General features: G+C 39.1%; 4 protein-coding genes across 9 annotated transcripts in view; 2 read left to right on the top strand and 2 right to left on the bottom strand.

Annotated features, from left to right (window-relative positions):
* LOC128880276 (uncharacterized) overlaps positions 1-8273 on the bottom strand; it is a 162783-nt gene extending 154510 nt beyond the window's left edge. For 4 of the 6 annotated variants that reach the window (XM_054130187.1, XM_054130188.1, XM_054130191.1 and 1 more), the window contains exons 1-2: positions 7999-8273; positions 7253-7450 (exon numbers count right to left, since the gene is read on the bottom strand). The gene's annotated coding sequence lies outside the window, so the exon portion shown is untranslated. Of the gene's footprint in view, positions 1-6839; positions 6912-7252; positions 7451-7524; positions 7842-7998 lie in introns of those variants that run through there. The other 2 variants (XM_054130185.1, XM_054130189.1) reach the window with 2 other exon arrangements.
* Positions 8274-8402: 129 nt separating this feature from the next.
* On the top strand, positions 8403-9872 carry LOC128880280 (40S ribosomal protein S11). Its single transcript, XM_054130198.1, has 5 exons — positions 8403-8514; positions 8802-8927; positions 9018-9223; positions 9412-9557; positions 9734-9872. The coding sequence occupies exons 1-4, from the start codon at positions 8503-8505 to the stop codon at positions 9533-9535; spliced, it is 468 nt and encodes a 155-aa protein (XP_053986173.1). The 5' UTR covers positions 8403-8502; the 3' UTR covers positions 9536-9557; positions 9734-9872.
* A 119-nt stretch (positions 9873-9991) lies between these two features.
* Positions 9992-11853, bottom strand: LOC128880279 (lysM and putative peptidoglycan-binding domain-containing protein 3). The gene is made up of 2 exons (XM_054130197.1): positions 11712-11853; positions 9992-11545 (listed from the first exon to the last, which is right to left on the bottom strand). Exon 2 carries the CDS (start codon positions 11539-11541, stop codon positions 10798-10800), a length of 744 nt encoding a protein of 247 aa, XP_053986172.1. The 5' UTR covers positions 11542-11545; positions 11712-11853; the 3' UTR covers positions 9992-10797.
* A 122-nt stretch (positions 11854-11975) lies between these two features.
* Positions 11976-12579, top strand: LOC128880281 (cytochrome c oxidase assembly factor 5). Its single transcript, XM_054130199.1, has 3 exons — positions 11976-12117; positions 12294-12395; positions 12459-12579. The coding sequence occupies exons 1-3, from the start codon at positions 12010-12012 to the stop codon at positions 12498-12500; spliced, it is 252 nt and encodes an 83-aa protein (XP_053986174.1). The 5' UTR covers positions 11976-12009; the 3' UTR covers positions 12501-12579.
* Positions 12580-13001: the final 422 nt, after the last annotated feature.

Below are 13001 nucleotides of genomic sequence, written 5' to 3'. Positions count from 1 at the left end.
AAATCATCCTTAGAGTCGCAGGAGATACGAGAGGCGTACGCAAGAAACGCCCTGTGTATACACCAGGAAGAGGGGAGTAATTACTTAAAAACCCTTTAGCAAGTGTTAATTTCATATCCAGCCGGGGGGTAATCTGCCGAGTAACCACGTCTAAGTAACTCCGCCAGGAAAACTTATGCTCAATGGTATTTCGATATCTCACGAGCAGATAGAGGAAGGGAAGGCGGCAGGGGGATCGAGGAGAAGGCTTGTAAAAATCATCGTCGTTAGGTCATCGACGTCCCATCAATTCCTCCTCGTTCCCTCCTCGCAAAGCAGACACCATTATTGTTGCTGTTCCCGGTTCGCCTGTAATTACTAATTACAGGCCCCCGACAGAAGTCACGGCTCCGGAAGCGACCGGACCGCCATGACTCGTACCCACCCTCTCTGCCTCTTCTACTCCTCCTCGTCCACCCCTGTGCTCGGTGCCGGGGCCATCCAACCTCTAACATTTAATAACCTCCGTAGAATTGTCTAATACAGCCGAGTCATTGATTGGCAGAAGGTAGGAGCCGGTTACCTGGCTGCACCAGAAGCTCCGCCGTACGGGTGCCAACGACGAAGATTAAATTCCGCGGTACGCCCCGTTTGCGAAGACGTTGGACAGAGGAAAGATGCGAAACTGGAGACTAACGAGGAGATATACAGGGGGAATATAAACAGGATAAACACACAGGGTGAGGTGATTAAAACAGCTCGCCTGAATAATTTGCTTACTTTCAGCAATAGAAGAAAAAGCGTCGGACAAGAGTTGTTTGATTTCGAGGGGCACGTAACGTGATGTCGGTAACTTTTTTATCGGTGGAAGCGTGGAGGAGATGCGAGGGTCAGGTCTGTTTTTTTTAAATAGAATGATGTATAATATACAGGGCGTCACAGAATTAGCGTGAGAATCAGAAACGGGGGGATAGCTGAGACGATTCTGAACCACAATTTCCTTTGCAAAAATGTCGAATGGTGCTTTAATATCATTCCTTAACACGAATGGCTATCCATTATGACTCAAACCTCAAAGACACGTCACTCCAAAAGAAAAACAACATAAATTCTAATCAAAACAGTCATTCGATCCCACCCCAAGCCACATCTCGAGACCTCACACTTAGGCATCGAGCCATCGCGACTTTGCATCATGGTTCCCCAGGTGTGTACCACCGGCTTCTCACCACGCATCGATGAACCGATTGAATCGTTTTACGCTAAACACGATACTACGAATATACGGGTCGTCCCGATACAGAAAATAGTTCTCGTAAAAACTCGAAAGGGTTGCTCGATACCCACGGAGCCCCCTCTGCCCCTATCCATCCCCCCTTGGAACAACTTCGAGCGGCACGTAATTGCTTTTATCAGATTCAGGGACAAAAAGTGCGCCCCGTAACCGGCGCAAAATTATACGAATACAATGTTTTGCCGTGGGTTTCCTCGCTTTCATTTTTTCCTCTGACCGCCTTCCGCGTCCGAGCGCCGCAACAAGAACGGGCCCGTCGTATCTTATCGATACAGCGCCGCGAACACATCCAGCGCAAGAAGATCGATCGCTGAATAGCCGAGCAAAATGACTGAATGAATAACGGAGCAGCGAGGAGCGTGAAGAAGATAATTGAATGAGAAACGCGGATTTTTACCGGTCGTTCACGGCCGCGGATGTTGCGCGTCGATCAGACAAGATGAAAGCACCACAGGCTTGTCGACATCGACCGATCATCCTTTTTTTTTTTTTTTTTTTCTCTTATCCTTATCTCGTCATGGACCAGGCGCGCCGTGATACGATTCTGATACGTTACCAGAGGCTTTCCCGACACCTTCCGCTCGATTTATATAATGTCGCTACTCTGCATAGAGCGGTTTTACTTTCCGTTTTATCCCTGCCTCGTTACGCGCGCTGCTGGCAATCGAATCGAGACGCTTTCGCCTTCGACTACCTAACCGAAAGCACCCGAGACGTTGAGCGATTCGCGTGTCGTTGTTGCTATGAACACGAGGAGAGCGGTGATAGGATCGATCTAATTGCGTGCTCATTAATGCAGGGACGTGTCAATCGGCTATCAAACAGGTATCGACATATGTAGGCACTGGCGACGGTAATAATACGCGGGACTTCCTGGATTTGCCACTAGGGGATGACTGATCGATGCCTTTCCCGCGAATACTTTATCTCGTTTTGTTTCTTGATACGTAGTAAAGTGATACTTGAAATATTGCGATTTAAAAGAAAGAGATCGAAACTTGGACCAACTGACCCCAGAATCGGAATGATCGCCAATGCAAAGATCGTTGAGTAACACAGGGAATGGTGTGAATCGGGCTTTAATCGACGCGCACGCGCACGGATTCCAGATCGATGTCGTGGCTACCGTCGACTTCTGTTTTCTGACCTACGGCGAAATCGAAACGCCGCCCTTTTATTACCTATTTGTTCTACTTACTTCGTTAACGCGAGATTACACACTGCGCCCCGTAAATCTTCCTTCGACGCTGAATTTCGCGATCCGCGGCTGCGCTACATATACCGATCACAGTAAACGCAAAATATTTCAACCACATAGCGTTTCAGTTGCACGTACAGTGTAAGTAAAGTTATTGTCACTGTACCCTATTTTCGTGGGGAAAATTTCCTAAGGACGTGTTCGACATCTTGGGTAAGGAAACTGCCTGGAATTCGAATCGAAGGTTCGAATTCATATAGTATACGACTATTCTGCACACTACTCTAAGTTTACGGTAACAACTATGCAAAGCAATGCTACTTAAATCGATCCTATTTTCTATCAAACGTCCTATCAAAACCTCCAATTCTGGGCCCATGAAGGCCAATGACACCTGTCCGTGGCCAAACTGCTAATTATCGAAAAGACTGATCATCCACCCTCTCCATTAAACGTGAAACGATCCACGCTAACGTAGATATTAGAAACGGATGAAATACGGATCGTTAAAGTTGGAGGCGTTTACTTCCACTAGGCAGCGGCATTCGATATCATTCGAAGCGGCGCGGCGGCTTTCGCGCGATAGTTTGTTGCGCGAACGCAATCGACGAGACCAAGTCCGCGGACTTATTTAATTAAGTTCGCTTACGTGATGCCGACTCCGAGCGAGAATTTCGCGCCGGTTCGACGGAAAGCACGCAATTGCTCCCTTCCTGAACGAGAAAAACGACCCTGCGCGGAGATCTAATCAGTGTCTTTAAGTTCAAAACGATCCATGCTAAATGGGTTTTATGGGACTACTTGTAGATTACGGACGATTGCTGGTCGTTGAACGAGGAAAAATACGAAATAGAAGGGAATTGATTACCAGTTGGCAATTGGAAGTGCTTGGATGGCTAACCTCTTTGAAAGTTGCGCACATTGTTGGGGAGGATTTGGATCGTAGATAGCGTGCAACAATCTGTACACTTGAGTGGATTGATACCTGGTGTGGTTAGATTATCTGGGTCTTAGATTCTCTTTATGAGGGTTAAAGCTACTCTCTGTATACGTTTGAGGTATTAAGATCGAGTCAAAGGTATTAGATCTGGAGCCATGTGTCAAACTCTGTATGAACTGGAGTTGATAATACAATGAACGAGAGAATGAGAATTGGTAATCCGTGAAAACGATAGTTAATAATATATTATATCTAAGCCCTGTATGAAGTAATAGCCCTAAACCTAACTTAGGTATTCCACCTGTGAGGATATCATCACTCCTAGACACCTCAGTCACAATTTAACGCGTCGACAGCCTTATTTCTTCAAAATCCAATCAATCAAAGCCTCGACCAAGGTTAATATCTGCAAACCACGATGCTATATCGTCACCTTCCCAAGAAATCGTCTACGGAACGCCTTGACTCCCGGGTCAACGTCGATGTATCATCCGAAATATTTGACGAGACTTTCTGCTCGCGTCAGCCACGATTTGCATGCCAGTGCCCCGAAGGGACGTTCGTCTTTCACGAAGTTTGGGCAACATCCAACATCGTATTTAGAGATGCTGTAACGCTCCGGAGAACTGCATTACGACACGTTGCGCAATGTTTGCTAAACATCCGTAAACAAACTGGTGGAGAACTCTCGAGAACTTTGCAACGCGATCACAGCAATATCTGCTTTACTCGGCGCTATTCCGAAGGCAAACCAAGGACTCTCAAGTTTGACCTACCCCGTTATTCAAATATTGGGTTGTCCAGAAAGTTCGTGCTAATTTTTAAGAAAAATTCAAAGGCACGTTTGAATTTTGATATATATTTATTGAATTATGTAAATACCATTTTGTTCCACGACCTTTCTACCTTTTAAGGGCTGCACCCATGTTAATTGTTTTTAACCATTCCAATATAAACAGACGTGTACCATCTACCAAAAATCGGCACGGACTTTCCAGACAAATTAATGGATAAATAAAAGAATTGTTTTATGTACTTTGAGAGTATACTTATTAAGCCCAACACGTTTCATATCGATATCTATAACAATAAATTCTTAAAAAAATGTACAAGAACAGGCTTTTCTTGAGCATCTTAACCAGAATGATCCCTTAAATGCCCCAGCAGCTAATTAGACGCTTCCAGCCTGACGATCGTCCTCCAGAAAAGAAGGAAGAAAAACCTGCGGATTAATTTCCAAACGATTCAATTAATTTCCCCGTAACGATGACAAGCTCGTTCGCCAATTGGCAAATGATTCGCAATTACACCATTCTGAACTCGACGATAATAAAATGGAGGGCGCGACGACAAGTAGCGACGCCTTAGATGCGAAAAGTAATATGTGAGACGATCAGGTAGGGCTCCGGCAAGTTGTCGACGTTGCAAGAAATCTAATTATGATTGGCCACGCTCCGGTTGGAATATAATAATACCCGACCGACAGATACAGTAAACATAATTTCACGCTCGCACGGTGAAAGTAATTTGGCGCTCAATGAAAGATGAAATTTCAATTGCGGCTAATTGCGCGACCGTGCCACCAACGGGACACCGTTCTTCCTGTTCGCGTGAATCGAGAAGCGATGCCAATGACGGATTCAAGTTGCGCGATACAGTGGATCGTTAATTGCTGTGCCATAATATCACTTATCGCTCGGGGGTGAATCACTGTTGTCGATGACGTCGATTTAGTGCGTTCATTGCCGATTTGGATTCAATTTGATGTTCACATTCATTTGGAACCATAGAAGACCTTATTGTTCAAACATTAGGACGTTCGAAAGCCTTATATAACATCCAAACATTCTCTTGACCTACCAATAGTCCTCTCAAAATACAAATTCCATATACAATATTCCATGTTCATTCTTTACGAGCTCTCGACTGTCTTGAACCTCCTTGTGTTACAAATGCAATATTTCACGTTTATTCGTTAATATATCTCTTAACGTAGAGCTAGAGCTCTCGACGCATCCCTCCAGTGATCACTCAAGGTACCACTACCCGCTCCAAACGCTTTTGCTTCCTCTGATAGCGAAAAAAGGTAGCAAGAAATAGAAGAGACTAGGCTCTCGATGGAAGTTAAAAATGGGAGGTAACGACGCTTTGTTGGGAGGACTGGCGACTGGGATTTGCATTCGATGGAGACAGGAGTGATGAAAACGCTTAGGAGAATGTGTTTCAGCGCACGTGCGTGGAGAAGAAAGCGATACGAGGGAAGCTCGTGCACGGAATAATCCATGCATTGTCTACGGATAATGTTATTACCGTGTGCAAATAAACGTAACTAATTGTTAAGTGAGAGAGTATAAATAGGCCATAGGTATACGCTTCTGTGTCGATAGTATGTAATCAATGGAAATTATTGTGCGACAGAATTGGTAGCTAGAAACTCGCTAAAATATCATCTAATTTTCAGAAGCATGCAATGCCCACGACAAATCGAACATCATGTATACGAAGCAATTTGTACGACCATGGTCTCTAGCACCTTATTAACGCTACCAGGAAAAAAACACCCGGAAATCGGAATTGCGGGCTCGTATACCCATTATCGCGTTAGACGTCGCGTCGTTTACCATTGTGGGAATCGATTGGAAATGCAGTCTTTACTTAAGTTCTCTGCATATTGTCACGCTTTCGTTCGTCGGTTACACCTTAGTCACTTCCACGAGCAGCGGTGAACGGGAAACCGCAATGAAACAAATTTTCCATTGCAGTCTCAATCTCGTTGTTCAGTTCCGTAGAAGTCGATGGGTATCTTACGAGTTCCTCGTTACGGGCTCAAACTATCGTAGCCAACCTACCAAACTGGAACATCCAGTACTCAAGAATCATTCGAAACCTCCAATTCGTCGGAAATGAAGAATAAACAAGAGATTATTCGAATATAATTCGAAATAAAATTCATTTGCAGTATTTAAATACTTAAATTACGTTTTTAAATAATCAATTAAAAATAATGATTTAGATCTAAGAATAATGGTAATCGTTTAAAAATCTAATTAATTAAATGAAATCATTATTTAACAATGTAATTTAAAAATTAAAGTACTGAAAACGATCTTTAAACAATTATATAAAAATGCAAGTTTCGTTATAAACACAGAAGTCTAATACTTTGATTTTGTAAAAAAATATTGTCTGATTGTAAAGGTGGCTAGAGTCGTGCACCCCTTGCACCCTTAACGTAACTCGTCCCTGAGCGATATATCCGCGATCTTCGATAACGCTGTGCGCGATCATCGCGACCCACACAGCGTAATAAGATTCGACGTGCTTCTAACGAGAAAATACGTCGAATGTAGTTACACGGAATTTTAACGCGTGCCGATTACATCTGAGGAAGATCCTCGTTAGGAACAGTTATCGACCGGTATACATACGGGCGTAATTTATAACCAAATATCCGAAGACTTTATAGATCCTGGAAGTAGTTGGATCGCCGTAGAAAATGTCTGCGGGCATCTCCGACTCTGACTCGTTCCCGCAGTTAGCACAATAATAATTCGCTCGGTAATTAATTCATGGGATCTCGGTATCGTTCGACGTGAAAGATAACGTACGATTAAAGGAGCACGATTATTCGAAGCTAATAATTACGTATTCGTGGAGTGAAATCGCTAATAAAATTGTATTTTCACGTTTACGTTACGTTTTAGTTAAGACCTCGACAGAAGTCGAGTTTGTTTTGTTTATTTTCTGAGACTTAACGATGCTGCCATCTCACGGTGAAAAATTCAAATGAGGTTGTGGGTAAGTCCACGAAAAAGGGTTTAAATTCTAAACGTTGACTTACCATCGTTGGCTCATTTATCATTGTCGGTAACGAGTGGCGTGAGATTGCAACGCCACTAGTAGTTGAAATTAAAACTAAGTATGATGATGATGGTAAGATGGTTGAATTCTTGATTGTTCTGGAAACTCGATTTGACTGAAATGGCTGATCCATGTCGTCTCCATGATCACAATCTTTTCTTTCTTAATGTAACTGTTCCTAAACAGAGAAAAAACGAGATAAAAATTGACAATGCATTCAGATGAAAAAATTCAATGTTAATTGAGACTCACAGGAAAATATATTTAAAGAATGAACATTTGGCCTTTGATTTATAATCAACCCTAGATTAATACAATTAATTTCTGAAAGAGAAACGAATGAAATCTAACTGGTTAACAATGGAGTCGAAGGAAACGTCCTTTTTTGTCAATGTGACTGTACTTTTCAGATACTTTGAAGACGAATAACTTAATACAATTTCTGGATGACATCTATATAGAACGCTAGAGAAAAATTGTCGTCCTCTCTGCTATGTAACTCGAAGTAACACGCAAACGAAAGTAATTCAATTTATAGAAGAATAGCGTTCATTGTCACAGAGTGGAGAACGTAAGAAGAAACCGATATGCTACTCTTTACGATGTTAATGGAATTTACAGCAAAAATGAACTATTACTAGATGGAGGTACAGATTGGGAGTAAACGAGAATAGTTAACGAGAATAATACGACCAATTTAGGTATTAATAAGTTGAAAAATCTCACCTCGTTAATCACGAAATTCTTGTCACGTCCTATGGCACCAATTTTCGTAAAACTGACACAGACTGCACATTGGTCAAATTGAACGATGGTGGGGAGACATCCTACTTCTCGTCGAAATTCGTACTTCCGCGATACAAAATAAATATTATTAAACCTCGTATTTCTAACAACATTGTTGATATATATGACCTAGGTTGCCTCAACAAGAAACTGCATGTATGAAAGAAATGAATAATAATATTAGATCAACGTTTACTTCCTTAATAATTTATTATTGTATTATGATTCTCGTGTGATCTCTTCGACCACGGTAGTCAAAGTATCATCTAGTCTATGCGTTCGTCTTCCCTTAAATAATACCAACACCTACAAAATTATTTCATTTATTTTATAGACACCGCCCGAATGATATTTCGTTTTTTCATATTGGCTATCCTCAAGATTCGAATACATAGAGTGGCGTGGCCATCTTTCCGGTTTTGATCGCTCTTTCAGTACGGCAAGATGGCTGATCAGGTACGTGTTCAACGCTGATACTGCCAATATGTACAATTTGTTATGTTTAACTTCATCATTTGCCAAATATCGCTATCAACGTGGTTATTTCTCGCGTAACAAACGATAATGGAAAGAAAGAATCCTTTACTTCAGAATATTATGAAAAGGTTGTAACTCGTATCGTAAACGTTGCACGTGGTTATGCCATTCGCATAGTCGATACTTGTTTGTACTGATGGGACGGCGTGTTTCATCGTTGTATAGTAAAATAAATAGTACGCTAATTAATTTTCTCGTTTTTACAGACCGAGCGTGCGTTTCAAAAACAACCCACGATCTTTCTTAACCGTAAGAAAGGTCTGGGTCCCAAGAGGAGGAAGCCTATGAGATACAGCCGCAATGTCGGTCTTGGATTCAAAACACCTCGCGAAGTAAGTGTTCTATTCATTCAAAAGTAATCAATCTAACGTATTCATCGTTCTGAAAAAATATTTAACTTGCACTTTAATGTCATCTTTCAGGCTCTCGAAGGAACTTACATTGACAAGAAATGTCCCTTTACTGGTAATATTTCCATCAGAGGCCGTATTCTCACTGGTGTTGTGCAAAAAATGAAAATGCAGCGGACCATCGTCATACGTAGGGATTATCTACATTACATCAGAAAGTATAATCGCTTTGAGAAACGTCATCGTAACATGAGTGTCCATCTAAGTCCTTGCTTCAGGTTAGCATTACAATTATTTTATGCTTTACTACACCAAACACTTAAACTATATGATGAGATTAGACGACGGTCTTCTGAAGAACAAATTGAAGTAGTTTTTACGTCTACTGAACAAAAATTTAAATCCTATGTATTTGCATTAAACAGAGGTACGTCTTTATATTTATTATTGTTACTGGTGATTACAGGGATGTGGAGATCGGTGATGTAGTCACTATAGGAGAATGTAGACCACTCAGTAAAACAGTGAGATTTAATGTTTTGAAGGTCTCCAAAGGTACAGGATCAAAAAAGAGCTTTAAAAAGTTCTAAGTTTATAAAAACTTAACCTATGGTGAGTTTTTCCAAATTTTAAATATACACTTGTAATTATGAATGATGAAACCTACGACGGTCTTCTGAATTTATTAAAATGAACGACATATCGTATTCTGAACATAATTTGTGAATCATTTATGCATGTCTATAGCGTAAGAACCTATTCCTATATTTGCATTTTATTTATTACAGGAGAATTTGGTTTTGTAAATTGGAAAAGAAAGGCATGAAACATCAGGTTGACAGAAGTTATAAGAAATATGAATTACCATCTTCATTTGTAACTTATGAAATTTAAAAATAAATAAATAAAAAATATTTGTACTCAAAATCCTTTGACTTAAATGTTTATAACCCCTTCACACTCGTATTATTATATGAATAATAAATAGGTAGTAGAGGGTATAGAACAGCTTAATGTTAAAAAATATATTTTTATAGATTTCAACAAGAAAGTTACTATCAAAAGAATAATTTACAGAACTTCAAAAGGCGCTCGATAAATTGCTTATTGTCAAATTTACACTTTTATACTTAGTCAAAGTAATAACAATATTAAAGATATAAAATGTACGATTACATCACAAATAGTATATAGTATTAATATGTTTATGCTTAGTGCTGTTGATAGTAGAAAAAGTGTTTATGAAATCTTATTCTCAAGATTTAAAAAGGAATATATACATCCTTTAAAGCTCCTGTACGAAATTCTCACAGATAGCTCAACTGCCAATGGGCATATCTTTGGCAATCCCTGTTTAATAGAATATATTCACACATGCAATAGCATAAACATTCGCGTCTTTTCTAACTAATACTACTGTGTGAAACAGATAATCACAAAGGCACTTTAACTTATATATCATACTATTTAACATTAGTTTCATTTTGATAAAAACTGAACCTTATTTATATACTTCTAATTTAAGAATATAGTATTTTTAGTTTTTTCAATGAATTCGTATTTAAAGGTAATCTCACTTATTCGAGACAATGTACTCTCCTACAAGGATGAGCAAAATGTATTTAAAAAAATATTTAAATTAAGAATATCTTCTAAGCATTGAATACATATTGCACTTGTACTCAAAAATAACACAACTTTGAATTTCAAAGTCTAGAAATAAGTTGTATAGTTTAATTTTGACTAAAAATATCCTGGGTCATGTATAATGTTACACTATTATTGCAAACCTTGTGAATCTAGCAACATATGTATCATAGTAACAATAACGTATTTTTTAGTTAAAGCATTACTAGTGATTAGTAACTGAGTGACTCTTGGATGAAAATTCGGTTATGTAAAGTATGTATATAATAGGGCCTGCAAAACCTAATAATAATGAAAATCCAAGAAGCTGTGTCCAGGATAACCCACAATCATCTCCAGAGCATTTAAACGTATCTATTAAATGAAAGGTATTCGAAGTGGTTTCTGTTGAAGCAAGTAATTGGTCACATTCTGAGCTAGCAATATCTAATGAATTGTTACTATTATACGATGATAAAGGCTCACACACTGAATTTAATATAATTGTATTAATCTCTGCTGTTGGTAATTCGTTTACAACTGAATTCTTTGCAGAACCTAGTAATGGATCCTTGGTGGTTGTATTTATTGCCTCTTCATCGAGTGATGGTATACTTACTTCACTTCGATCTGCTGGTCCGCTCTGAGTTTGTTCTAAAGTCTCAGTCAGTATAGAGAATGGTTGGATGGGAACTTTTATAATACGCCTAGCATATATTTCGTTCTCTTTATGAATCTTATTAATCCTTTTCAACTCTGATATCGTGCATCTATACCGCAATGCTAAAGCTTGCAGGGTATCCTCTGAATTCAATTGAACATTTATCACTTCCACCTTACGTGGTAATGATTTAACCTTAGTACATGACTGTAGAGGAATGTTATCTTCATTTCCACTGTTCTCATCGTCGGAATATAAAAAGACATAATGCGGGGAACCGTCCCTCTGATTTCCTCGTTGATAAACCATTTGTCTGGAAGAAATTTTAATACACTTTGCAGAATATCATGATGTAACAACTATGAAGAAATATTCAATAATAAAGCAATACAAAGTTTTGTATAAATAATCTTGTGAGTGACACTAAATACGTGACCTATCAAACGTCATTGCTAAGGATAACCACAGCTGTCAATTACCTAGCACTATTTCGTTGTTCGCGAATTTCCTTTATTGTCTCTCTCCATTCGCCATCAGCAAACTACATTTAAATTATAAATTACATTTCAAGATGAAAATATTCTCTGTACACTGTGTCGATTTTGAACGTAACGCCACTTCCTTTCACTATCCATATGTATTGGACCTTGCATCAGATACGATTGATAAAGAAGGGTTAGGTTTCCTTCTGTGAAACCACTGAAATACAATACTGCATCGGCAGCATCGATAGTAAGAAAGTTGCGAAAAAAGTTTACATATTAATTACTCTTCAAAATGATGCGTTATTCGGAACCAGGCGAAAAATTGAAAGATAAATCGAGATGTGCTGCACTTCGAGCGGACTTGAAAATGTGTTTGTTAGAAAGTGATTGTTGCAAAATTGTGAGTAATTGCGTTACACTTTCGTACCTATTTTAACGTTTACTCATGATGCCATGATGTTTATAAATCTAAAGTGAATAAGATATACAGTGTTTTATCGGTATATGTATACAGATACAGCTTTGAATGAGATTCTTTGATACAATGTACTTCGTCACATAAATATTTTATTTCAGCATAAACGTACACCCAGAGAATGTCTTTTAAAAAAAGATGGAACTGTACCAGAGAATTGCTACCTACTGAAACAAACGTTTTTTGAATGCAAACATTCACTTGTAAGTATTATTAAATGTAGGTGTATGAACATGAATGTAAACATTGGTGCTTCAATGTTTCAGATTGATGGAAGACGAAGATTTAGAGGGCCCAAAGGTTATTAGTATTATATCATACTTCAATTATATTTCGTGTATTCGAAGTTTCTATAAACCTGTAAATAAATTCTCAGCTATACAGCTATGCAATTTCGATAAATTCGTTCTAGCGATAGAAAGGAAGAACTATTTTACGACAAACTTGGGCGTTTTGTTGCTAGATGGCGTGTCACTACCATGTAAATTACCGACATAATTACATATATAAGCTCAATTGCATAATGTAGACGTCTAGGAATGATTTTATAGCTGAATTATAATTATATGCCCTTTAAGACTACTTTTTAGACACTAAACTCTACCTAAGACAATCGAGAAAAAGATCAAATTGGCGGGAAATTTCGTTCTTGTTGTACCATCCCTCTTACAAATAAAGTAAAGCAAGTGTCGAAATGCCATTTGCCAGATTACAATGCAACAATACGACGCCAAAGGAATTTCTTATTACGACTGTACACTGCTCCTACGCGCATGCTCTTTACCCACTCTCTTTCTCGCAGTCCGCCA

Source organism: Hylaeus volcanicus, chromosome 7 (assembly GCF_026283585.1).
Source record: "Hylaeus volcanicus isolate JK05 chromosome 7, UHH_iyHylVolc1.0_haploid, whole genome shotgun sequence".
Taxonomy (NCBI): Eukaryota; Metazoa; Arthropoda; class Insecta; order Hymenoptera; family Colletidae; genus Hylaeus; species Hylaeus volcanicus.
This window is presented reverse-complemented; position numbering and strand designations above follow the sequence as displayed.